At 41.6% G+C, this 27,285-nt stretch overlaps 2 protein-coding genes across 2 annotated transcripts in view; one reads left to right on the top strand and one right to left on the bottom strand.

Annotated features, from left to right (window-relative positions):
- The window catches only part of PI4KA (phosphatidylinositol 4-kinase, catalytic, alpha), a 113,525-nt gene that overhangs the window by 36,051 nt on the left and 50,189 nt on the right, over positions 1–27,285 (bottom strand). Inside the window, exons 15-22 of the mRNA XM_012734243.1 lie at positions 25,775–25,870; positions 25,215–25,398; positions 24,736–24,839; positions 21,066–21,234; positions 18,657–18,707; positions 2,544–2,652; positions 2,085–2,221; positions 1,756–1,889 (exon numbers count right to left, since the gene is read on the bottom strand). Coding sequence (XP_012589697.1) covers positions 1,756–1,889; positions 2,085–2,221; positions 2,544–2,652; positions 18,657–18,707; positions 21,066–21,234; positions 24,736–24,839; positions 25,215–25,398; positions 25,775–25,870 — 984 coding nt within the window. The remainder of the gene's footprint in view (positions 1–1,755; positions 1,890–2,084; positions 2,222–2,543; positions 2,653–18,656; positions 18,708–21,065; positions 21,235–24,735; positions 24,840–25,214; positions 25,399–25,774; positions 25,871–27,285) is intronic.
- SERPIND1 (serpin peptidase inhibitor, clade D (heparin cofactor), member 1) lies at positions 8,669–13,912 on the top strand. The gene is made up of 4 exons (XM_012734217.1): positions 8,669–9,539; positions 10,931–11,204; positions 12,937–13,081; positions 13,721–13,912. Exons 1-4 carry the CDS (start codon positions 8,669–8,671, stop codon positions 13,910–13,912), a joined length of 1,482 nt encoding a protein of 493 aa, XP_012589671.1.

Consider the following 27,285-nt stretch of genomic DNA (forward strand, 5'->3'; position numbering starts at 1 on the left):
CGGGACTATGGTGATGGCACATGGGTGACTTGGTGATGGGAAACCCATGGAGATTACAATTGAGATGTAAAAATAAAATGATGTAAAAATAAACTATTATATTATATATATATAAAAAAAAAGTTCTCCCAATACCCAATGGCTGGGATTCTAAACCAGGTCTTTGAATAAAAACTAGGGTGGCTTTTCCAAATGAATAGTGTGTTATCAAAGACCTGGCAGGCAGCCCAGGATAGGAATTGGGTTCATGGGAGCTGCCTTTAGACAGACCCTTTGGTCTCTTCTGTCATGAGCCTGTCTTGAGAACCTGAGACTGCCTTTCACAGGCAGAGGATGGAGGAGGAAGAGGCAGCCTTGTCTACAGGAACATGCAGCACACAGGTTGAGGGGATGTGGGTACATTTCTTGTAGTCATACACGCTAAAGGGAACTGCAAGGAATAATGCTGAAGGAGGTGGTGGTAACATCGATGTTGTTTTTTATTTTCTCTCCCTTTACATATTTCCAAGGTTTTGTATAATGTTCTCCTATTATACAGACTTTTTAATTAAGTAGAAAAAATAAAAAGTGAAAACTCTCTTGGCTCTGTGTGACTGTGGGGAGAAGATACCCTAGTTTTCAAATTCTGCTCTGTTGTTGCTCCCTGGAGCTGCTGAGAGGTAGGGAAGAGTTTCAGGGGTGAAGATTCATTCCAAATTAACCAAACCAGCCTAATCTATTTTATACTTTGAGCTTCCAAGTAAATTCCCTTTACCATGGGGGTTTCGTGCATCAAATAAAGGTTAAAATATTGGTATCTGCAAATAACCCTCCTTGCAAGAATAACATTTTCAAACAATTTGAGAAGGGTCAATCTGGTGCATTTAATTAGGCTAAGTGTAGTGTGAGTTTTTTGTGACAGAGGTGTATTAGTTGATAGCTAAGTGTATTTAGAAGCAACCCAATGGTGCCTCAAGCCTTGCCACAGTGGGTTTGTAGCATCCACAATGACAGCAGTAGGCAGCTAGGCTCTAAGCATCCTGGATGCTTCTTCCTGCCTTCCTTTAGAGACAGCCAGGCACAACACTGGAAAGTCTATTTGGATCTCAGCACAAGTATTTTACCCTGGGCAACTTACTTAACCGCTTAGTGTCTATTTCCTCATCTGTAAAATAGGTATATAACAGAACCTACCTCACAGACTTGCTAAAGAGTAAGTCCATACACATAGTGTATTATGTGCCTGGCATGGCATAAGCACTCAATCCATGTAAATGCTGGTATTGTTATGATGACAATTAGTGATCCTAACAATTAACTGCAGCTGTTAATGTTTGCTGTGGTTACAGATGCTTCCTGAGAGTCAGGCTACCCTGTGGGATTATGATGAATCAGGCCTCTTCAAATTTCCCATGTGCTGTCTATATTCAACGTAGTCCTAAAACATTCTCAGTCAGGGCTGGTTCCTAATTGGTGCTCTAGCCCAGTCAAGTAAGCTGAGTTTACAATCTATTGTGAATGATCAGGCGCTTACTCTCTATGGATGTGGTGGGGGTGAAAACAGAATTTTGACATCTGTTTGTAAGCCTCAGACATAATGTTTGCTGCTTAGAAGGCAGAAGCACACAAGAAAAGCAGCATGTTTTGTCTAATTGGGTCTTTTAAATAAAGTTTATATGATTGGGGAAGAAATGAAGAACACTTTATGCCTAAAAGACACAAAAAATTTTAAGTCAGCTCAATTGTGGGTGTAGAGGGAGTCAAAACCTTGTCTACCTCATATATTCCAGCCGGTAAACAGACAAGAGATAGGTAGACATGGCGAAGTCCAGCTTGTTGATGAGGGCAGACACTTCAGGGGCAGGATCCAGAAGGTTGATGATGGTGCTTCGGAGTTCATTCAGTTCAGCCTGGAGGAAAAGGGGCGTTTGAGGGCTCAGGTAAAACAGTTTAGGGAATGACCATTCACCCTCCAGAAGACAAGAAACTCCCAGGGAAAACACATGTCAACAAGGATAACAAAAAGATATGTTCTCATTGTTCTAGAGATCTTGGCAAAATTCTTGCCCTGTATCATCTGTCCTTGGCAGGACAGGAATCCTTACAGGGGTGACTGTGTCGTTTTTCATGGCTGAATTATACTGGAGAACGGACCGCAGCGGTTCTTTGCTGGGAAAGGTAAGCAGGGGGGACTTGGTGGCTATTTCACAGACCCCCTCATACCACTCTTCCGGCCAGAGTCCTGCAAGAGAGAGCGTATGTGTGAGACTAGTGAAACTATGTTCTGCTTGAGAAGCACTGCCGTGGCATCAACACTATCTGTAACAACATTGCATAGAACTGCATCTGTTACCTACCCTGGGCAGGTTTTTCCTAAGATATGTAGTATTCTTAGAATCCTAAATTACACTGGGATGTGTGTCATCTGTGGATACTAGTAGGGAAGGAGCAGCTGTATTTGAACTAAATTTGAGGGTGTGTAGCACACTCATCACCAGTTTAAGTTCTACAGTGCCTGTTTTTCACTCTATACTGTCTTCCCTGGGACAGCATGCATACCCTACCTGACCCCTCCACAGCAAATCCCATCAGTACGGAATACAGCCAAAAATCCCGGAAAAGCTTCTGCAAACGAGGCTTAGCTTCCTTGATGGGGGGCAACCGTCGAGTAAGCTGATGTGTGAGGAAAGAAGGGAAAAAAGGTTAATTGCTCATGAAACTCCAACAAAGGTAAAATCAAATAGACTCATTTTCCAACAGCATTCTCCTAGAACCAGACTTGGTAGGAAAAGGCATACTGAGCAGTGACTAACACTTCTTGATAAGTTCACCACTCCTCATTACTGAGGATTTAATATTTTGCTTTAAAGTTGTCTGTACTCTCTAGAGTTCTGCCATAGAAGTGTTCCTTCCACAATCTGAGAGGGAGCAGGTGCTAGCTCAGGGTTTGCAACAAGCTGTGTGGGAGAAGAGCAGTTTCTCCTTGAAAGCCACCAAAATGCTGTGCCCTTAGGGAATCAGTCACTCCCTAAGGAAATGTAAGGAACACCTTGGGGAGGTGCTGAGAGAAGAAATGCTGGAGAGGGCAGCAGTGGAAAACTGTGGCTCAGGCAGGAAGCCAAGAGCCACAAAAGCAAAGTTGATAAGAGGTTTTCAGCTTGCTAGTAGCCAAGGATGGCAGGTGTACTAACAGTCTATGGGACTGACTGCCTCTGAGGTAATGCACCTGCCTGTGAGGAGGCCCACCTAACAGTGGAAGTATGACAGGTTCCCAGGCCACAGTCTTGGGTTGGTGTTCAAGGTCAGGCTTCCAGAATATTTCATTCTCAATAGGAAAGCAGGCCCCAAGTGAGTGGGAGACTCAAGGTAGTACTGGCACAGGAGGAAGTAACTCTCAGTAATATCTCTCTGACTTGGGACCTTCCCCATGACTCTGAGGTTCTTGGCTTCTCCTGAGGATATGGGGCTAGAAGTACCCTATGGGTTTTGCTCTGCTCTGACAATTCCTGGCAATGGTGCCAAATGAGAATGTGCTGGTCTCAAGGGAAAGGAAGACTGCTGCGAAATCACAAAAGGAACTACAAGTGCTCTGAAGTATGCTGAGATAAAAACATGTATGGCTGTAGCTGGCAAGGACATTCCTACATAGCAGGGGAGAGAGAAAGTAAGCAGGAGGGTCTAGAAAAGGATTTTCAGATGATGGGGATTTCTGTCTGGCCTGAAGCCAGAGAGGCAAAAACTGAGGAAAGAGTTACAAAAGATAGCTACCTGCTTTCTCCTAAGAAAATCAAAGTCAGGGGGTAAAGAATGAAATAGGTAAAGAAGACAAAAGATTAAAAAAAAATGCAAAGCATGAATCCCAAAGCTATCAAAAGTAGTCATGGGGAAGTCTGACAATTTGTACTGGACCACTGAGGTCTGAGACTGTGATTTTCCCAATTTAACAGTGACACAAAGCAGAGACAAGACCATTCCATTTAAGAGACAGTGGCTCCACTGCCCAGGGTTGAAATGTTATACTTTCAAACACTTCAGGAGCAATTCCCCACCCCACCCACCCACCCCCCCCCCCCCCCAAAAAAAAAAAAAAAAAAAAAAAAAATCAGGTGGAAGTAAGCACAAATGACAAAAACTATTTCATATAAGACGGTGGTATTTGGATATCCCTTATTATTCAATTCCTCCATAAATTTAAAAATCTCAAAAAGTTAGAAAACATATCTAACTATGAGGAAACTAGAAAGGAAACAATGGAGTGTGTGACAGAGGGTCTGCTTTAAGGTGGGGACCCAAAGCATAATGAACAGGTCCAAAACTGTGAAAAGAGTCAAGAAGGGTAAAAATCTAGTTTTTTCAATAATGGGTTAAATGACCAGAAATCCAAATATACAGGAAACATCTAATGTAAAAAGCTTTCTGATCCTTTCTGTAAATAAAAGCATACCCTTGGAAGTGGTAGTAGCTAATGTTTACTGAGTATTGACTGCATTGAGCATCAGTCTATGTGCTTTCCATACAGTTATCATCTTATTGAATTTTCACAATGACTATACAGTTGGTGTACTTGTTGCCCTCATATTTGAGGGGAGAACTTGGTTGGGGGAGAAGGTTTGGAATGTAACTTCAGCTGAGGAAATTAGTGGTGAGAGAGTAGCAGCCAAGTGACCGCTCAGATGGAAAAAGCTCCTATAGAAAGAACAGGAAGGGTCAAGGCTCTTGACAGGAGCCTGGGCTTAGGGTGTGTGAGAGGACAGAGTCATCTAGCCAGGAGCAAATTGTGTGGGGCTTAGCTGACCCCTGAGGATAAAACAGTCTCTTCAAGATGGCCCGAGGGTACACATGCTAAAGACTTAGTATTGTGAAGGAATAATGAAGGTTCTAGAAAAAACAGCTGGTCAAGTCTATTGCTGTGTTACATCCAACTATACCTTCTATGTGCTGAAGTCACTGGAAAAGGCCACCGTACACCATAAGTTCTCAATCCAAGCAACACACACACATGCTTAGGAAGGCTGTCTGGGTGACACTACTAAGTCAGGAAGTGTCGCCAAATCAGGAAGCAGAGTTCTGTGGCAATTTGGTCTTCCAGACAATCCAGAGTACTCATATTGTTTTTTCTTACAAAATTAAGATCCCTATGAAAGGTCTAGGTGACCTGTGTTTAAGCTACAATGCTCAGAAACACTGCCTCATAAAGGAGCAAGCTGGGATACAAATTCTGGCAGATAGCCTAGAGATTCCTGACTAAAGAACAGGAGATGCCAAGGTCTCTTTCTTCTATAAATCATTAATCCTATACCCCCTCCATTTTTTATTGAGAAACAAGTTCACAGATAACCTGCCTAGTAGCTAAACCAGAGGCATTAGCCCTGGTTGAGGCCAGATGCTGCAATCATCCAAGAGGGAGAAAGCATAGCAGGAGGGCAGAGGAGCAGTCCCAACTTGCAGGGCAGCACTAGTTTTCACTGATGCAGCCCAGCCCTCGAAGTCTGAGGGAGATCTTGGTTATGTGGTGGCTTTGTCATATTCCGCTCCTTGTAAGCACATGACAACAGCAGTTATGCTGTCACTTACACCAGGATTAGAGCAACGAGTCACAAATCACCCAGTAAAGATTACAGGCATAGTTGGGATTTGTGCTGACAAAGCTAGCTGGGTGGTGTTTGATTTGGGATATATTTACTTTGGAAAATACACAGCAACAGCCCAGCACCAAAGTTCACATTGAAACCCACTGGTGACCTTGGCTGATTTCATCTCTGCAGTGCCACTTCTCTGAAGCACAGAGGTGAGTTTTGTTTCCTACATTTCTACCAATAATAAATATGATTTTTAGTGGTCAGTGATAGGTGACCGATAAAGTTTCTCTATGAAACTACGAGTTCAATGTTTTCATTATCTTAGAAATTGAAAAAAATGTTTATTTTTTAATCTGCCTATCGGGGGAAAAATCTTTCAGCTATATTATTGGGACAATTTACAAAATTGGAATAGAAAAAATACTGTACTTATGCTAGCCTATCTGAATTAGCAACTGTATTGGAATGATATATAAGAATATTCTTGTTCTTAGGCATTTCCCCCATCAGTAAAAAAATGTACATGTATAACTATGCACAACTATACATATATGTGTGAAGAGAGAAGAGAAGGTAATTGGTTCAAAATATAAAAACCTGATGAATCTGGGCCGGGGTATAAGGGGCTACTCTCTATATTATGCCTTCAATACTTCTATACCTTTGAATTTTCAAAAGAAAAAATTTTAAAACTCTATGCAGCTAATTCTCTCCCATTATATCTGATCTCTTTGGACCTGGAAACAGTAGCCAGCAGTGGCAAGGCTATCCAGATGTTATAATCTGATGCACAACCAAAATTTCCAACCCCAATCAATCCATGCAATGAAAGCATCATATAGAATTCACATATAACTGAAATCACATATAATTGATTTATCTTAAAAATAAAATTTATTCTTCAAAGGAAGATTTAAACATAACCCAGTGATAGTTTTTAAATGTATTTAGTATAACTTTGTTATACTAAATGGCAAAACAATAAACATTGGGAGGATTTACCTTTTAGATCCTTGATTTCAACCCATAAAAAAATATCATAGATCTTTTCTTTTGGCTCTGATAAGGAATAATGAAATCTGTTTTTGGCTTTTTATCATAAAAGTAAGAACAGCACATAAAACACTTCCAAATATACCATCTGGATACAGGATATGCTAGTTGGATATATATCTGGATATAAATATACTATCAGTATCTTTATCTGTTACCGTAGCTGATCTCACTGTCTTACTGGGATCATATTTAAGCTGATTTTTAACCTTAGAGATAGGTACTTTTAAATATGGCCTACCAAGGAGACTTCCATCAAATTGTTCACTTTGTTCCTTTCTAACTTTTTAAAGTGTATTGCAATCAATATCCCTGCCTCATTCTATTGCCATCAATATCCCTGCAACTCTATTGCAGCCACGCAAATACTGACACTTGTGTGAGACACTGAAGCATCAGTTTCAGTGGTACTAAGGAGGCATGGGAAAAGAGAGCAGACATTTTCAATCAAAAACTGATTTTTCATCTCCAAAATATGCAATTCAGAAGTCTAGCAGTTGTGAGTAGAACATTTCAGCTTATTATTTTAACTGTACTATAGGGGAACAACGAAGGAAGAAGGTTGAGGGCAAGAAAACAATCCTGGGACTAGGGGAAATCTGGGGGTTTCCAACTTGGTCATAATCTAGTCAGTGCTATTCATTAGCAACAGAGTCCTGATATGTAAAATATTGGGAGGATGGGATTAAGTTACATAGAAAAAGTGACTCATACATAGAGCAAGAGTTCCATCAAGTCAAAGGGGTATCCACACAGTCCCAAACTTTAGGCCTAATAAATTAACATATTTGCTTAACAGGCACCAGCTACTATTATCCAACCTAGACTGGAAACAAATATTCTGGTTGGCAAATACTTAACAGGCTAAATGCATACAACAAACTTAAGAAAACACCATTCTTCTTTCTGGGGTGATCAGAAGCAAGGATCACATATAATCGTATGCACATGATTATAAATACCAACTGTCACTGCCCTAGTGAAACAAAAATGTATTAAATAACAGGTCATCCACCTAGATGACCAGGAAGTGAACAAGAGAAAGACAAACCCATTCTGGCAGCAAAACTGATTTGACAAGTCAAATCCTTTCTTCAAAAAAGCAGGGGGGAAACAGAAAAAGAAAGGTTTATCATGGGTATAAAAAACTTACCTTGTTTACTTAAATAAAGTGCCTCCAATAAGCCCTCACCCTCACAATTAACTGGTGTCTGTGAGATTATTTTTAACCCTATGCTAGAGGCAGTTAGGTAGGAAAGACTTAAATCCTCTTGACAACAGTGGGAGTTGACTAGCAGATACAAAGGGGAAAAGTACATTTGCAGCAAGCCATAACACCTCCTAAGAATAAGACCAGTATCACTTCACTAGATTTGAGAGAGTCATCTGCATACAGACAAACTCTAAAGGTTATACAAATTAAACAATACCACAGGAATACACATATTTTACCTATCTTTTGAATATTTTTCAGAAGGCATAGCACATATTCATTTTTTAATAACATCTCCATTCAAGGCCCACCTCTTGGGAAAGCTTCCATGAATGTCCTGATAACCCAGTGCTGAGTTCCCAAGTGTTTTAATGGCATAATCTTATACGAGACCCCACTTCTATTCTAAGTCTGTCCCCTAACTGGCTAGTGAGTCCCGTGGTGGGGAAGACATTTGTATCTCTAGTACCTAATATGAAGGTTTGGAGACAGAGACAAAGTATAGTGGATAAACTGAAAAAGAAACTCCTTCCTATCCCCACAGCAAATCTTCCCAGGACCCCACAGTCCTCAGTATTCCAGACAGTTAAAGTTTTACAAACTTTAAAAGAAAAGATTCTCAACTGTGAGCCCATAGATTCATCAGGCAGGTTTAAAAAGCTCACACAAAATGTCAGGTATCCATTTATCTTCCTCAGATTCTCTTGAGATTAATCCTAAATAGCTAAGGACAAGTTCCTGGTCAGAGCCATGAGGAACTTGCAGCTGGGGCACTGAGGGTGCATGTGTATTGGGGCCAGATCACCTCTCACTGTGTTGCGCTTTTCCTGCCAGCTCTGCCAAAATGAAATGCCCATTCCAAGTCCTCGTTATTTCTCTTTTCCTAACATTTGCGTGTGGGATCAAAGGCCTGGTAGATCAGCTTGAGAAAGATTCTAAGTCTGTGGATCCCCAATGGAAGCAGTTAAATAACCAAAACCTGAGCATGTCCATTCTCCCCGCTGACTTCCACAAGGAAAACACAGTCACCAATGACTGGATCCCTGAGGGGGAAGAAGATGAGGATTATCTGGATCTGGAGAAGATATTCAGTGAAGATGATGACTACATTGACATAATCGATGCAGTTTTGCCAACAGATTCAGAAGCCAATGCTGGAAACATCCTACAGCTCTTCCAAGGCAAGAGCCGAATCCAGCGTCTCAATATCCTCAATGCAAAATTTGCTTTCAGCCTTTATAGGGCACTGAAGGAGCAGGCCAACACTTTTGACAACATCTTCATAGCCCCTGTGGGCATTTCTACAGCCATGGGGATGATTTCTTTGGGCCTGCAGGGGAAAACTCATGAACAAGTACACTCAATTTTGCACTTCAAAGACTTTGTCAATGCCAGCAGCAAGTATGAAATCATGACCATACATAATCTCTTCCGGAAGCTGACCCATCGCCTTTTCAGGAGGAAGTTTGGGTACACATTGCGATCAGTCAATGATCTTTACATCCAGAAACAATTTCCAATCCTGGATGACTTCAAAAGTAAAGTAAGAGATTACTACTTTGCAGAAGCTCAGGCAACTGACTTCTCAGACCCTGCTTTCATAGCAAAGGCCAACAACCACATTCTAAGTGTCACCAAGGGTCTCATAAAAGATGCTCTGGAGAACATAGACCCAGCTACTCAGATGATGATCCTAAACTGCATCTACTTTAAAGGTAAGAAATACCTTCACATTTCACAAAGCAAACTTGGGACACACTCTTTAAGTAGGCTAAATGCCTAGAATTATGTTCTAGCTGATTATCCACGAAACTAAAACACATGGTTAGGTTCATAGGGACAAAGGCAGGTCATGATGAGATGACAGTAAGGGCTGACACTTACTGAACCCAAACTGTGATTTATGCACAACCTTGAGACTGTCAATATTACCTGTGTCCACATTATACAGATGGGGCCACCTGGGGAAAAACAAGTAAATGACATTCCAAATGTACACTGTATGGGGCAGAGTCACAGCTGCCCCAGGGAGGCCACCTCTGGTGTTACTAAATTGGAGGAAAAAATGCAAAGAATTTTCTCACATTTGACCTGCCTGGATTTTATTAATTTGCTTTTAATTTCAAATGTTACATTATGACCACTTTGAAGAAAAGGCTATCAGGAGACATGTGACAAACTCCAGCAGAATTAGTAAAAACAGTGATTTCCAAAAAAGGAAGTGAGGAAGTATCAAATCTGTATCCAGGGGAAATGTCTGGAGACATTTGTGGTTGTTACAGGAAAGAGAGAGAAGAGGGTAAAGAGATGCTGCTGAACATCCCACACTACACAAAACAGACCCCACCACAGGCAACTATACAGCCTATCTGTTAATAGTGCTGAGGAGGGTAGTGCAGAGGCCTGCCAGTTTCCATCACAGAAATCATTTTGGTGTTTAAACCACCCAAAGAATCTACATATCTCATCCAGTTGCTCCTCCCACCAGTTAGAAATCTTGCTTCTAGAAAGTGCCCAGCACGCCTCCATCAACTGTTGTTGGTCTTCCATGATTACTTCTTACCAATACCTTAGAGCTAAAATAAACACATGCTTATTCCTGAATATACAGTGTCCCACCCAAATCTAAAATACAGCCCCTGATGGCAGTATTGTATCATCACTGTGTATAATTAAGTCACTATCAGAATAGCAAAGTGATGAGAGCTATCAAAACAGAACTGACATGAACTCAGTGTCATTCAATTTATAAATAAGTAGAGACCCAAGCATTTTAGTGTCAGAATCTAAACGAGCATTTATTCCAATCTATTTACCCTATCTACCATTATCACATATCCTACAAACACAGTAGTATTCTGACATTCTCAGAATCCTTGAAAATGGTTCTCAAAGTGCGGTCCCTTTGAAGCATCAGTATCACCTGAGAACCTAAAAGTTATGCAAATTCTTGGCACAAAGCTACAGAATCAGAAACACTGGGGTTGGAGCTGCAGTCTGTTGGAACCACCCATCTAGGGATTTCTGATACACACTAATGAACAAGGACCACTACTCTTAAAAAAAAAAAAATGTGTTTAAAGCCCTGTTCCTGCTGATTTTACAGGATCCTGGGTGAATAAATTCCCAGTGGAAATGACACACAACCACAACTTCCGGTTGAATGAACGAGAGGTGGTCAAGGTTTCCATGATGCAGACCAAGGGGAACTTCCTGGCAGCAAATGACCAGGAGCTGGACTGTGATGTTCTGCAGCTGGAGTATGTGGGAGGCATCAGCATGTTTGTTGTGGTCCCACACAAGCTGTCTGGAATGAAGACGCTAGAGACACAACTGACACCCCAAGTGGTCGAGAGATGGCAGAAAAGCATGACAAACAGGTACTGTGGTTGAGTGTTTGTTCATCTGATCTCAGGGAAACTGGGGGACCCAGGAATACTGAAACTTTAGTCAGTTTAAGAAAAAGGGAAAATTTGCTGAAATACCCAGAAATAGCCACACTGGACTGTTAGTAGAGCCCAAATTTCTTGGTCAAAAGCAATCAAAGAGCCTCCTAAGAAACACATCTGCTCTCCACAATGACAGTTTGAGAAGTTAAAAACACATGACTCAGTGTCAAGTACTTGCTTTGAGCTTTGAGCCCCAATTTCATCACTTGTAAAAGAGGCATCGTTCCATGACTTCCAAGAGTCACTGTGAGAAATAAGTAAAAGAGTGATGTTCACAATCCACTGAGATACTTGAAATCTGGTAAGGGTCCCACAAAGATGAGCACTATCCTTTCTCAACCAAGAAATTCTGAGATTTTTTTTCTTAAAAGATGTATTTATTTATGTATACAGAACTGGGATACAGGCCAGAGGCCAGGGGCAGTGAGAAGATTCACCAGAGACAGAGTGGGGAGCAGAACAGGCAGACTGACAAAGTACATTGCTGAGGGGAGCAGTGGGCAAGACAGCAGAGGTCTGCCATGCCATGTGGGTCACCTCTCGGTGGGGATTGAACTCATGCCAAAGCAGCTATGGCTATGGCTAGTTTCACAGTGCTGCACTCCAACCTGTTGCGCCACCAGGGAAAGGCCCCAATCCTGAAATCATCTTAACCCATTAAGGACATGTTAAGCATGATTTTCCACTATTATTATTTATTACTCCATAGTCAAAATGATATGTTTTAATTGTTTACAAAGATTATTATTAAGTTGTAGCATAAAATGGGGAAGTCATATTTTTGTTTACTGGATACAGGCTAGGCCCATATTAAGAAGACAAGAGAATTGGGTCTCCTAAAAGAATACAAAAATTACAACAAACTGAGAAGCAGGCTCTCAGAGAGAGGTATTTGTGCAGGTAACCAATTAATCATTAAGCCATATCACATTTTTCCTTAAAAATGTCCCTTCTGTACCTTCCTTCTAACTAACACTTCATTACCCATGACTTCTAACCCTGAGTGGGGGAGGCCTAACCACCCTACCTATTCCATTCTTTGATCCAACCCAGCACTAGCTGCCCGAACAGTGTTTCCAAGACACTGTCTCTGTTCCCTCTCTCTCATAAATTCTCTATGGATCCTTCTGGCCCACAAAATACAGCCCAGTTTCTTGGCCTGGACCACAGGCAGTATCAATTTAGCCTGCTCTGTTTCTCCTCCAACTATTGTTGCTATTTGTCCAGTTAAGGACAGAATGAGTTGATGTAAGAATTAAGAATGTTTAACATCATCTGGTATGTGAAGGATTCTGTTTTTAAAATCCTTAGTTAAACTCCTTAGGTAAACAAAATAAGAAACACTCCAACCAAGAGAATTATCTTAGATGCCTTTGCAAATCAAACCATTAACAGTTCTGATGCTGACCTGGAAGACAGGATTTGAACACAGTTATCAAGGAAATAACCACATATGAATAATCATGCCTCAATTTTAAGTAACTGGGATTATAATGGGATGGTTTTCCCCAAATTCTCAAATGACTGTAGTAGAAAATCAATTCCAACAAGTATATTTCCATCCTGTGGTAAATACAACCTAGGAGTGGGAGGGCTAGGTTTTGAACATTTGAAGGAAATACATGATTCAATAAAGCTGGACTTCCATTTCTTCTCTGAACAGAACTCGAGAGGTGCTCCTGCCCAAATTCAAACTGGAGAAAAATTATAACCTGGTGGAGACCCTGAAGTCAATGGGTATCACCTCACTGTTCGAGAAAAACAGCAATATGTCAGGAATTTCAGACCATAGGATCACCATTGACCTGGTAACACCTCTCCTCATCTGCCCCCTATATTCATCCCTCTCCTACCTCACCTGATTTCACAAGTTGGTAGGGGGAGGGTGCAGATCCTTATCTGCTGGATGTTCAGTGGGAGGGTGATCTCCGGGAGCAGTTTGGGAGCAAGCACCATTCCTGTTCACATCAGAGAAAGCACATACTCAACTACATGAAATAGCTTCTCCCAAATAGTGAAAGACCTGCTGAGTACATGCAGAGACATTGTACTACTGCACACTGAACTTCAAACACCACTAATAGGCACTGTGAAAAAAAACGAGAACACCAATCCAAACACTGTGCACACCCAGAGCTTTCCTTCCTTGGCAGAGCACCCCAGGGCATGAGCAGCCGCTGCATGGCTGGCAAGCAGCTCATATTGTCAAGAATGAATGTGAAGCTAGAGAGTTATGGTAAATAATGTTTATACAACTCTAAGCATGATTACTATAACTGACGGGTGATTAAAATTTTTTCAAGGGTCATTTTGAGTAACCGTGGACTGTAGCTTTTACATGCTCTTTCTAACCCTTTCCCTGAAGGAGATGAGATTTCACTATCTTATCCTTACCCTCTGCATGCCAACTGATGGGACCTGACAACTTTCCTTTCCATTTTGAACAGTTCAAGCACCAAGGTACTATTACAGTGAATGAGGAGGGCACCGAAGCTGCTGCGGTGACCACAGTGGGGTTCATGCCACTGTCTACCCAAGTGCGTTTCACTGTCGACCGCCCTTTTCTGTTTCTCATCTATGAGCACCGCACCAGCTGCCTGCTCTTCATGGGGAGAGTTGCCAACCCCACCAAGTCTTAAAAGTGGAGGCCTGGGCATCTCACGTGTTTTGGGGCCACGCTGTAATTCTGTTTCCATTCTAACAATGAGAACAGAGATGTTTTGGCATCATGACATCTGTATTTTGTGCTACCATTCTGAAATCAAGGCCCATATGAGAGAACAAGGTTACAACTAAGAAGTTTACTGGAAGCAATTCTGCATAGTGAACAATGCCATCAGTTCACAGAAATGTCAACTGCTGTAGCATGTCAACTGCTAATGAGAGGTTTACTCAGTACTTCCCATGTCCTTACAGGAAACCTAGGGGGGCCACCCTGGCAGCCCCTCCTCCCCCTCTACAGTATCTACCTTGCACATCTGGCTGTATTAGCCTTTTTTAACCAGGGCTTCTCATCTGAAGAGAGAACACAAAATGAACTGCAAAACCCCTTTCTCTTCTCCGAAGGTTGGTGTACCATTTCTGATGCCCAGAATAAAAGTTATCTTGAGATATTCCATGTGTTCCCTATGTATTGGGGATTAGTTCTTTCAAGGCCCAACTAAATTCATGCTAGATGTCACTGTACTCCTGCTGTTACCTCACTGCTGCCCAGTGGTCAGTGTATATGTGGCCATGCCTTCCACTCTAAAGATAAATAAATACCACTTTTACTTGTGTATCTGTCACAATTCTATTTCTTGAAGCACAAATAACTAAAAAAGGTCAAATTAAAAATAGTTGATATGCCTAGGAATGACAAAGATTGACAAAAAGTAATTTGAGTTCTATAGTGAGTTCTATACTGATCTGTACTCAACAAGGCATATTCTCAGAATCAAGATGGGGTGAGTGTTACAGGGTTACTTTGGATAATTTCTGAAATGCCAGTCATGTGGCACATGTACTTCAGCTTTCATCTCTGCGTGCAAAGAGATCTTTGCTCCTATAGTGAGTCAGGTTCAATAAAAGAGGGAACATCTGAGGAATGTCTCTCTAGATTGCTACCTGGGTAAGACAACTGGAATCCAAATACGCTGCTCAAAAGTCCAAGAACGTCAACACCCATGGGGTGCTGAGACAATCGCCAGTGAGCCAGTGATGGGAAGGGCATCAAAATCACTATTTGTTTTGGCTGAGAGTTCTGACCCCCAGTAGCTCTGCAAAGGAGGAACTAGGCAGGGCACTTAAACCTATCCAAGATGTGGATGCACTGAGTGCTGGAGACGGGGTTAAAGGGGAGGTGGTGATTCAGAGAATCACCTTATTTCTAATCCAGTGAGACCAATACCAATCATGAGAACAGCAAAGAGGGACAGTGAGATGGTGGTGTGCCCGTGGCTTGTCAAGGAGTCCTCACACCAATCCTGGGAGCTTCACACTGTTACTACTTTTTGCAGCTGATGAAACAGTTCCTGAAGAAGAAATGATCTGTCCCAAGCCCAAATTCAAACCCAGGCCTTGCTAGTCAAGGCTAACCCTTTCCACATCCTTTCTTCCCAGCTTCCAGCACCAGGCCCTCTGCTTCTACTATCTACTACTGGTATATGGTTGGGACCAAGTCCTTCTTGTCACAGGGTCTTAATTGATCTCTCAGTGAAACGAGGTTACTGGCAACCCACTCCTTGAATTCCTCCTCAAATTCACTTCAACAGTGTTCTTTTCAAGTGTTCATACTGTATTTCTCAACCTCTTGCTCCCCCCACTCCTAAAAGTAGCTATCTCAAATGACTAAGCTTTCAGTCCCCTCCTATGTCTGCCCCCTCCCTACCCAGCAAAACCAATAATCCCACTTCCAATGAGGTAGACCCACCTCTGCAGGAGCCATCTCAGGTTCCTCTGAGACTCAATGCAGGCAAAAGTTTAGCACAGGCATGCTTTGCATTCATTTATACCCACTCCAAATGCCTTCACAGTCTCTCTCAGAAACCACCTAGCCTATGTTTCAAGGTACATGTGAATCCTGGCTCCAAAATTTAGTAGCAATGGGACTTAGAAGCATGTTGTATGTCTGAGTTTCCTCACTTGTAATCAAGTGGGGACTGTTGTGAGGATTAAATGAATTAATGCCTAGAAGGCTTTAAATCAGTCTTGGTGCTTAGCAGCTGCTAACAAAGGGCTTATTACTTTTATCTCCATCTAAAAGAGTATTTATATAGCTAAAGGGTTCCTAACCTGGTGGAGGAATGGGTGGGTGGGTGCCAGGGGAGGGGATTCTCCCACTTATTTTCCTGAGGTACAGTGTGTGTAGATACATTTTGGTGGAGGAAGATGGCACAGCTTTCAAATGGTCCATGATCTACAAAATTAGTCCATTAACCTCATTTTAGAGGCATTGGGAGAATAAATAACCTATCCAAAGTTACAAACACTGTAAGAGGCACATATGAAGGAGCACTAAATGAGGTGCACAAAGCTTTTGAGAATAGTTGTCCTATTAAATCATCTTAAGACCTCGGAGCAGCCAGGTCTCTATGTAATATCCTTCAAAATGCCTACTTAGATAGTGGACAGGAACTATTTAGATTTCTGAAGAAACATTACTCATAAAGTTAAGGACAAAAATCACAAATCTAAGCATGAAAGAGCCTCAGACATAACATGACCTAGTCCTGAGCCACTCTCACTCTGTTCCCAAGGTCACTGACCATTGAGCAGCTATTTTTGTATTTGAGACACTGTCAGCAAAAGAGCCAAAATAGAGTATCTTTTCCCTTTATAAAAAGAAGAAAAAAAAAAGCAGAGTATTAAAAAAACTTTGGAAATTAGTTTTTCCTATAAGGTCCAAGGGGTAACCAGAAAGTAAATGCAAGAAGCCATGATCTCTGTGTTCTTTGTTGAGCAAGAGAATCAAATATTTGTTTTCTCCCCCAAAATATAACCATTAACTTTTGTTAAAAATACAATACATATTCTATTTATGTAAAAGGTCATCACAGTGGAGGAAACATGAGTATTTGAAGTATGTTCTAGCCTATCAATAACAGTTATGCTTATACCCACCTACTAGGCACCTCAGAGGGTCACCACTATCTTTTCAAGAAGTCGTGTGGGGGAAGCTGAGATACTTACACAGGATCCCACAGGCACACTGGGGTTCAACCCCATTCTTTGTGACCCTAAAACCCTTGTACTCCCAATCAACCTCACCAGTTATCACTCCCCAGATACGCAAAGTACCCCTTAGAGTTCTTCCACACATTTATTCAACTTTAAGTGGTCATTGCTAAACGTAATTGGAAGCTCACAGGTATATGGTTCAGAGAATTCTGGTGTTCAAAGATGTCTGACTAAGTATCACCCCAAGCATGTTTCTCTGTCTCCAGAAATCTTTCTGACACAATCACCTCTCCCAGGGAGTCTGCCACCTCACTATTCTCTCCTCCAAGAGGTTAAGTGTGTGCCTCACATTTCCTGTCAGATAAATAAGAGCCATGTGCAATGAAACTTCTATAACACAGCTGGAGACTAGTCAATATTAATTAAAAAGTGGGGAAAAAATCTACTTGAAAAAGTTAACCAAAGAGGGTGTCAAAGAAAATACTATGGCAGAGGGAGTCCCAGCAACACTTGAATCCTGAAGGGGAGAATACCGAATGGCAGGTATGAAGGATCCCCGGGGAATGTTCATAGTCACAAGAGAGACAGGTATGATCGCTGTGCTGCAGCCTTTGTCTCAAGTGCACTTGAGGAGACTGTTCTGATGCAGATGTTGCAGGGAACAAGCAACACCGCTTCCTTTCTGAATCAGTCACTTATTGGAGGAAGGACAGAAAAGAAAAGCACAGGTAGAAAAAAAGGTAAACTAGAAGTGGAATACTACACAAAATATAGTACTAACAAATTACTATGAAAATATAAATAGCAATAAATCAGTTGCTATGTGTTATACATCTGGACAACAATCAAAGTCTCCCGAGTCAGAATGATGCGGCAAGTACAGAAACCACTTTGCTAAGATCAGGGGAGCTGCTTCTCCATCTGTTTGTCCAAGATCTTCATGCTGGGTCACCTTACCAGCTCAAAGGTCAGATCCTGTGCTTTTAAAAAGAAAATTGAACTACTAGATGGGGGAAGTGGGAAGGAACTAGAAGGAAGAAGCAAGGTTTTAACTAGAAAGTGGTGAAGTAGACAGTAGAAAATAAGGAATGAAAATAAATACTAGAACCCAGACTCTAGCTTAGGACTGGTGGCTGGCAAATACTGATAAGGGGAAAATGAGCTTTATAAAGATTATCTGGGAGGATGTGGCTAGAGGTTGAAACAGGTTCTGCACCTTAGCAGTGTGTAACAAAAGATAGGGCCTACCGTGAGCAACCAATGACTGCAGGGAAGACTATGCCCAATAGGTGCCTGGCCTGCATGCCAACAAGGTCCCCCAGAGGAAACTGAAGGCTACAGCTCCAAGGCCAAAGCACCAACCAGTAGCCCCAGGTATCATCTCACAGGAAGGGGCGAGAGAAGGAATGGATGCAGGTTCTCTTTCGGCATCAGTCATGGGTACCAGAGCAGTCCACAAGAGACAGGATGAGTCTAAAGTCAGATCACAGACCTGGGAGTCATGCAAGAGGGAACTAAAGCAGATCCCTGGCCAAGCAGCCACAGCAGACACATACCTATGGGCATTCGCAAAAGAGCTAGAAGTGGATGAAATAGTCATACAGACACAATCACTGGTTTCTCAAAATGATATTTTTCTCAGGCATTTACTCTGTATGACTAGGCAATACTCAAACTTGAGAACAATTATCTGGAGTCTAAGTCACTCAACTAGCAAATACTCACCACAGCTATTACAGGAATGAGTACACCCAAGTTTCCTGCACTGCTAGAAGCCTAGAAAAAAACAGAATTTGGTCACTGATGAGTTTGTGTTTTTATTTAAATATATATATATATATATATATATGTGTGTGTGTCTTACATAGAGCTGGTACTTAATCTAAAATAAATGAGAGATATATACAGAAAAGGTAAATAAAAATGCTCATCCAGACTAATAGTAAAAAAATGTGGACCCAAATGCGGCACCTCACCTCTAAATAACTGCATATTACAACACAGAGCTGTTGAAAAAACAACTTTCCATAAGCAATCACTGAAGAGAGTGGCTATGACAAATGTTAAATGAAAAAAAAAATAATTTAAAAGAGTACGGTGAGATAATTCCAATTATGTTGGAATTATTTAATTATCTAATATTTGCATAAAAATATAAGGAAAGGTACCAAACTATTAGTAATGATTATATCTGAGTAGAGGGACTCTGGGTACTTTTTCCTATACTATACGTTTCTATACATTTTCTATTAATACAATCAAGTTATAAAAAAAATTGGAGGTTACTTTAATGTAATTAAATTAAAGGTAGATTCCCTGGCTAAACACACAAATGTGGCTAAACTATGGTACACACTGACCAGCCAGAGTTCTAGAAATGTGCTTAAGCACATTTAATTTATTTTCTATATTAATCAAAAATGGTAGCAGTTGAGGGTGCTGAGTACCACTGCCTGCCAGGGACTGTTCCAAGTGCGCACAGGCACACTGCAGGGTCTGACAGCCTGCAGAGGCCCCACAACTGCTCAGTGTTATAGATGGCAGTCTATGCCCTGGGCTGATGTCCACATTTGCTGGCCCTGTCTGTCCCATTCTGGAAACTAATAGCCTCACAGCTACACCATGACAGGAACCATTAATGTTTCTTAATTTAAAATCTCAGCTCCTCTCTTCAACAGGTAGCACTTTGGTCAGCATTCTTTCTCCATTCCTCCAATCCCCCTTTAACCCATGAGATCCCATCTCATGAGAAAAGTCCTATTCACTACATGATTGAGAAAGAAGAACTATTCTGCAAAGAACAGATAGAAATCTGCACTCAGTGATAGAAATCGGGATCTCTGCATTGCCCATGGTTCTACCTCCTCCCCAGTCTGTGAAAAAGCATTAAATCCCAAGAGTCCTGAGAGTATAAGCAAGAGCACACATAGAAGAGTGCAGCCCACAGTCCAAGGGAGAATTCCAGGCAATTCTCTCACCTCAGTACCAAAGGTTTCATGGGAAATGATGGATGGACTATTATGAATCAGGGTAGGCCTCCATGAGTGCCAACCTGGAAGACTTGAGAAATTAGTCACACAGATCACTGCTGGGTAGCCCAACACAGCAAGGGTCTCAGGTTTGATTCTGCAACAGGTACTCCCTCTTAAGCAAGATTTTTTTTTTCTCTCCTCTCTGCCTCTCTTTTTTAGGCAAGATTTTTATACAGAGGGCCCCTTCCCACTCAGTTTCCAATTTAGCTGTCACCTTCTCAGAAAGAAGGTGTAAGCCTTTGTAAGCTCCCTGTAAGCTTCTCTCCACACTGGCCTGTTTGGCTTTCACAATCCGCCCCCTCTAAGCTGACAGGAGCAGGTACACTGTTCACATCTGTAACTCTGGAACATAGAACAAAGGTCCTGAAGCTGCAGACCATGCCAATCTGACCACTATCTATTTTTGGAAATAAAGTTTTATGAAAGCACAATCACCTTATTCACTTACTTACTGGCTAGAAAGGCTTCTATGCTACCATGGTAGAACTGAATAGTTACAATAGAGAGTGTTGGCCTGAAATGCCATAAACAAGTAATCCAGCCCTTCACAGAAATTCTGGACAGAAGCAGCAAACAGAAGGTGAACAGAAAATGTCTGGGGCACAGGAAGGACAGACAGAACGACAAAGGAGGACACTTGATAGTGGGACTTGATAGTGGGCCACATAACACATCAAAGGCAAGATGACATTTCAAATTCACCAATCTGTGTCTCTGGGGATGAGACCTAACATTTATCACAATGGTCTGTCTCTCTTGGATAGCCTAAGATTAGGTCAAGTCTGACTTTTCTATAATTACACTGTGTTCTAATGAGTCTCCACTTCCTGGTTTTATGGCAGGTGAGAGCAGAGAGACTGCTATCACCCTCTCAACCTAGGTTGAGATGTGGCCTTTTCCATGGGCTCTCCTAGACCCTTGCCAACACATCGAAGGAAGAATCTCAGCCCTTTTGTCTTTGCATGTCTGCAGATGTGTTTAAAGCATACAACAAAGAATATATCCTATCTCAACCAACATGTTACCTGGAGACTCCATTCTGGCCAGCAGACCAACAAGCTAACACTCACCAGACAGGCATCTAAACCATCTTCTATCCTACCTTCAGAGCAGGCCCTTTTTCGCTTGCCCTCTCACTCGCACGTTTTCCCTCCAGACCCAGCTGCACAAACAGTTCCAGCAGGTTCATGAGCAGTTCATCCACAAGGTGCTCGTCCTGAATGTTGGCTGCAATGTTTGCCAGGGCATTGATGACTGCCAGGGAGCAGTGCCTAGGGGGAGAAATGACAGAAGGGATGTGTACTGCAGTGGGAAGTAAGCTGACTCTGCCAACTCAGCTTGCTCACCATGCCTCTCTCAGTGCTGTGAATGAAGGAGCCCTCCAGAGTGGTAAATAGGCCATCTTTGTAAACAATGGCCTTTAAAGAAAAGCAGATGCTGCAGATTGACTGTGACCTCTTTGAGAGTCCCAGATGCATTAAGGGTCTCCAAGAACTGCACAGGTTCCAGGAATCTGCAATCTGGGACCTGTGAAAGTCTTAGGACACCTTTTTTTGAGTGTCAAGAGACAACTACACAGCCAAAAAAGCATATTTTGGGGATGGACCTTGATCTCCTTCTTCTCCATCCTAGGGCTGATCATAGTATTAGTCTACATCAGAGACCAAGGAAGTGCCTACTAGGACAACTGCCTCAAGATCATGCTGGCCCCATGTCAACTCCAGACACAAAGCTGACAGTGCCCTCTGCCAATCACCATGAACCAATAAGGATGGCCTGGCTTCTGTGGGTACTGGGGACAGCTAGACTGCTAAGTGACCCTGGATGAGCAGGAGTAATCCCTGAATTTCTTCCTAGAAAAAAAAAAAAAAGCAAGGGTAATAATTTCTTCCTCCCCAGGATGGAGAAGGTAGTAAACACTTTCCATGAAGCAATGAGCAAATGGTAATGGAAATGGAAATCATGGAGCAAAAGGCAGCTGTAACCAAAAGTACCTGCCCCCCCCCCCACACACACACAGGTAGATAAATTCCTGATAAGCATAGACAAATGAATGGCAATAAAAGTTTCCACTAGGTCAAGAAGTGGACAAGTCACTTTTGGTGGCAATATCAAAAAAAGGTTTTATGGGAAGAGGAAATATGAGTCAAAAGTTGTAGAACTAGGAGACAACAGGACTGACAATTACTGCACATAGCAGGGAACAAAGTACCTAGACATGAGTTTCAGAGAAGACAGAGACAGAGAAGAGAAAGGTTTGAAGCACAAGGAAACACAAGAGTCACTTTCAGAGCAAGAAAGCAATGTAGGAAAGAGGTATTTCAGTCTGTGTCTGATCTGTGCAGAGACCAAGATAGAAGAGCAAACAGAAGAGGTGAGCTGGCTGCTTCCCCAATCCAGCTTTCAGGATGTGTGAGTATCCCGAACATGATGATAGCAGTGAGAAGGAAACACTAACAATGCTGACAGCATTGTTCTCACTACCATTTCAGCCAGAGACAAGTGTCTGAAGGATGAGAAAATCAAGGCACAGGTACGGCAAAGTCATATAGCCTAACACCCACTCACCTAACTGAATTTAATGATCGGGATGAGAACATGGAAAAGCCCTCAGGGAGGCAACATCTCTTATGTTCTCTCCCCATCCCTCTATCATTCCACCCTTCCCTTCCCTTGATCTGAGAAATTCCTTTGAGATATGCCAGATATATTTAGGGCTATACACAGGGAATAAACAAGGAAGCACATCTAATTTGGCCAAGGAAAACTGGCCAGACTTTTATACAAATATCAAATATTTGAGCATATAAAAACACCTATTTCCTTTAACCCTACAAATCCCACCTATCTGAATTATCCTAAAGAAAATATCAGCGACACTACTTATAAACATGTAAGCTGTTAGACTATTCAATGCAGCACTTACAGGAGTAAAGTTGCCCATCATGCCACGGCAATATACAGGTTCAATGCAAGCCCTACCATGTTTAAATGGCATTCTCCAAAGAAATAGAACAAACCTTACTGAAATTCATATGGAACCACAAATGAACCTGAATATTCAAAGCAATCCTAGCAAAACAGCAGAAGAATGGTGGTATCATGTCCCCCCCACCCCCCCACCCCTGGCTTCAAACTACACTGCAAAACTATAGCAATTAAATCATTATGGTATTGGAACAAAAAAGACACACAGATAAATGGAACAGAATTGAGAGCCCAAAAATAGACCCACACCTATACAGATAATTATTCAATGACAAAGATGCCAAGCATATACATTGGATATAGGAAGGCCTCTTCAACAAACTTAATAGCCACATGAAAAAGAATAAAACTAGATCACTATCTTGAACCATACACAAAAAATTAACTCAAAATGGATAAGAGACCTGAAACCATAAAATGCTTAGAGGAAAGCAAAGGCAAAACATTCTACAACATAGGCTTTAGTGATATTCCTCTCCAACAGCAATAAAAAGAGAGACTATAAACAATTAGTACTAGATAGTCTTAATTCAATTACTATGTGTCAGGTTCTGCAGAGCAAAGGAAATTACATTAAAACAAAGATGCCCTCCTAAATGGGAGAAAACATGAGCACACCATACATCTGACAAGGGGCTGTTGTCAGAGATCTACAATAACTCAAGCCATTAAACAAAAGGAAAACAAATAATCCAATCAAAAAGTGGGCAGAAATGCTAAAAAGGCACTTCACCAAAGACATACAAAGGGCCAATAGACACATGAAAAAATGTCCCTCATCATTTATTGTCTGGGAAATGTAAACCAAAAATCACAATGAAATACCACTACACACCTGTGAGAATAGGCCATATCAAAAAAACCAGAGACAAGAAGTTCTATCAGGGATGTGGTAGAAAAGGAACCCTCTTACAATGTTGGTGGGAATGTAGAAAGGTCCAGTCTCTATGGAAACACTTTGGAGGTTTCTCAAATATTAAAAATGGATGCACCATGATGCAGAAATTCCACTGCTAGGTATCTTCCTGAAGGACATAAAAACACTTATTTGGAGCAACAGATGTACTCCTACATTCATTGCAGCACTATTTACAATAGTCCTGCTGTGGAAACAAACTAAATGGCCAAAGACAGCTACATAAAGATGTGTTATATATACACAACAGAATACTACTCAGCTCTATAAAAAGATAAATACTTCTCATTTAATGACACAAACAGAATTGGAGATTATGCTAACTGACATCTGACTGTAGAATTGAAGACACCAAAGGGGAAGCAAAGTGGGGAGCAAGCATAATGGACCAGGGTAGAAGCATATGGGTATATTGGTGGTAGGTGTGGTATAGTAACAACACCTGGAGGGAGTATTCCTAGATCTCTAAATCATAAACAATGTTGAGAATCATTGTTACCTCAATTTAAAAAGATAAAAGAAAACCATCTGACATGCAAGTAAGGGTGTAGTTAGATAAATCACAGTACCACTATATAAGGTAACACTATACAGTCATTAAAATTGATATGTAAAGGCACTTTTATGGCAAGGGTGATATGCTGTTAATAAAAATGGGCAATTTGAGCCTATTCCAGAGGAGTACAGTGGCTTTGGGACTGAGATGTTCTGGACCAGTAGGCTGGTATATGGAGTTTTGATTTCACCTGTGTGTACTGATTTGTGGCAGATAGTACTTTTGAGAGAAGTTTTAAAGACAAATCCCCAAACTTACATATTCAAAGGAAGTTAAATATTCATGACATAGAACAAGGTACAGAGGAATTACCTGTATCCATGGTCCTTGTAATCTTTAGTGGCTGAGTATACAACAGAGCTGGCCTTCACACTGATCTGCTGAAAGAGATTCCACACTTCCTGATAAATGTATTGCTGGAAGAAAGAAGGGACACCATTACCATACCACAATTCCTCTATGAAAGTCCCTCAAAACTGAGAGAACTTCCCTCCATGATCATTTGGACAGAAAGCTCCTGGAATCATGGACCACAAGGGCCTCAAAGATCATCAAGGGCATCTATCTCCAAAGCATCAAGTAAATCTCAAATTAAGAACCAGAGGGGAAATAGTTTTGATTTGATAAATCACCAAAATCAGTATCATGAAAACATTACATGATTCTTTTTTATGTGAAAAAAAGTCTCTAATCCATATTAAGACAGCTAATTCGTCTTCAGGATGAATTTAATCTACATTTTTACATTCCTGATAGTCAAAGAAGATTGGGTCTCACAGCAGGGAACTTACATTTCCGGTGATCACCAGGCAACCCAGCTGGTCGATGATAAGCACGTCAAGTGTGGAGGGAGGCTGGCAGAATTTCTGCTGCAGGATCTGAAGAATTGGTTCCATGACTTTTGGGGTGTCCCTCAGGGCCACGGCGATGTGTCCCAAGGCTCGGATAGTGTGGTCAGGAATCAAGTGAGCATCCCTTCAGGTGAGAAGAACAGAGGCACTATGGGAACAGCCCTCTGGCAGACAGCAGTGAAATAAAACCTGGAAGTTGGGAACTGGACCTCAAGATCATCAAAATCTTTCAGATAAAGCCTTCACCCAAAAGTTATAACCAGGAACCTTAATGATGAGCAGAAACACAAAGTCTCAGGCTGGAAGACAGAATGATCTTTATCTACTACCCGTGTGGTCCAGAATATACATACCAAGATGGACTTTACCTTAAATATGCTGCAAATCCAATACAGCAAGCAAGCACAGTCATGATAAATGAATGGCATGAGCCCCCCACCACTACGACCAAGACCCTACAGAGAACAACTGGCTGGTTGCCCCTCAGTATAAGGACATACTTGTCACTCTCCTGCGAGATATAGAGCCGGTTGGAAAGGCTGGCCAGGAAGGCCTCTACAATCACCGCATCCACCGTCAAGCCAGCTTTCAGGCACCTGAGGCGTAAGGAAATACACTAGGCATCACAACCAAGTATTTTCAGTTTGCTTGACTTTTTCTTTCTCAGGTCTTCAAAGTTTAAAAACTGCTCTGAACATTTTCCCCCAGAAATCTGTATGGAAGTCATTACATAGAATGAATTCAAAGAATTGCTGAATTTGCAGTTCTTTGATGAAACTCATTTGGAAACAATCATTTTGCCCAGAATAGTCTCCTTCACAATGTCATACTCATCCTAATTTCAAATGAGAATTTCCTATGTTATGCCTTAACAAAAGTCACAATAACTGATTTAAAAGACAGGTGGTGGCCCTCCCTGGTGGCGCAGCGGGTTAAAGTACAGCACTGAGAATCTAAAACCGCTTCCGCATGAGTTCGATTCCCGCCTGCCCTGGAGGTGACCACATGGCGTGGCAGACCTCTCCTGACCCGCCCGCTGCTCCCCTCAGCAGTGTACTTCGTCGATCTGCCTGTTCTGTTCCCCACTCTGTCTCTGGTGAAGCCTCTCGCCGCCCCTGAGCTTCTGGCCTGTACCCCAGTTCTGTATGTACAAATAAATAAATCTTTAAAAAAAAAAAAAAAGACAGGTGGTCTCACTATGGTGATGGCACACGGGTGATTTGGTGATGGGAAGCCCATGGGGATTACAGCTGAGATGGAAAAAGGCACAAAATGATGTAAAAATAAGCTATTATATTATTTAAAAAAAAAAAAAGACAGGTGGTCTCAAGATAGAAGAGGAATATTCAAATTATGTATCAAAATTTTAACAGTATGGAGAATGCTTAAATTCTAGAAAAAGGGGGGGGAGATTTTAAATGTCCTAAGGATACAAAGTTTTATGAGGAGTCTCACCCTCAGCATCTGTTTGGTTCCCTGGTTACAGCACTAAAGAGCAGGTATTTGACAGAAAAGGGCCAGGCTACCATCTCCATCTGGCTTTGAAATGCAAGGGCACTTTGGAGTGCAAAGAGAGGAAAGACACCCTTTTTGGAGATAATATGAGTTTCCAACAGAAAGACACATTTCCATGTACATCAGAATATATTTGGTTCCTGAGTTATGAGTATGAGAGCTCACCAGCAAGAGCCAGGGCAGCGCAGGGCAGGAAGTCACACAAAACTACTCACTTATTCAAATATTACATGAAACAAAAGATTAAAAAATGACAATGTGTTTTTTGAACAATGTGCCAATGAATAATTTTCTTTTCACAGTACAAATTTTCTCCATTTTTTATGTTCAGGAAAGGCAGAAAGCTTTACTTTTTTTTTTTAAAGATTTATTTATTTATGCATATACAAAAACTGGGGTACAGGCCAAAGGTATGGTGGGGGTGATAGGATTCACCAGAGATGGAGTGGGGAGCAGAACAAGTAGATCCACTAAAATACACTGCTGAGGATGAGAC

This window comes from Condylura cristata, unplaced genomic scaffold (assembly GCF_000260355.1).
Source record: "Condylura cristata isolate star-nosed mole 26May11 unplaced genomic scaffold, ConCri1.0 scaffold00051, whole genome shotgun sequence".
Classification (NCBI taxonomy): Eukaryota; Metazoa; Chordata; class Mammalia; order Eulipotyphla; family Talpidae; genus Condylura; species Condylura cristata.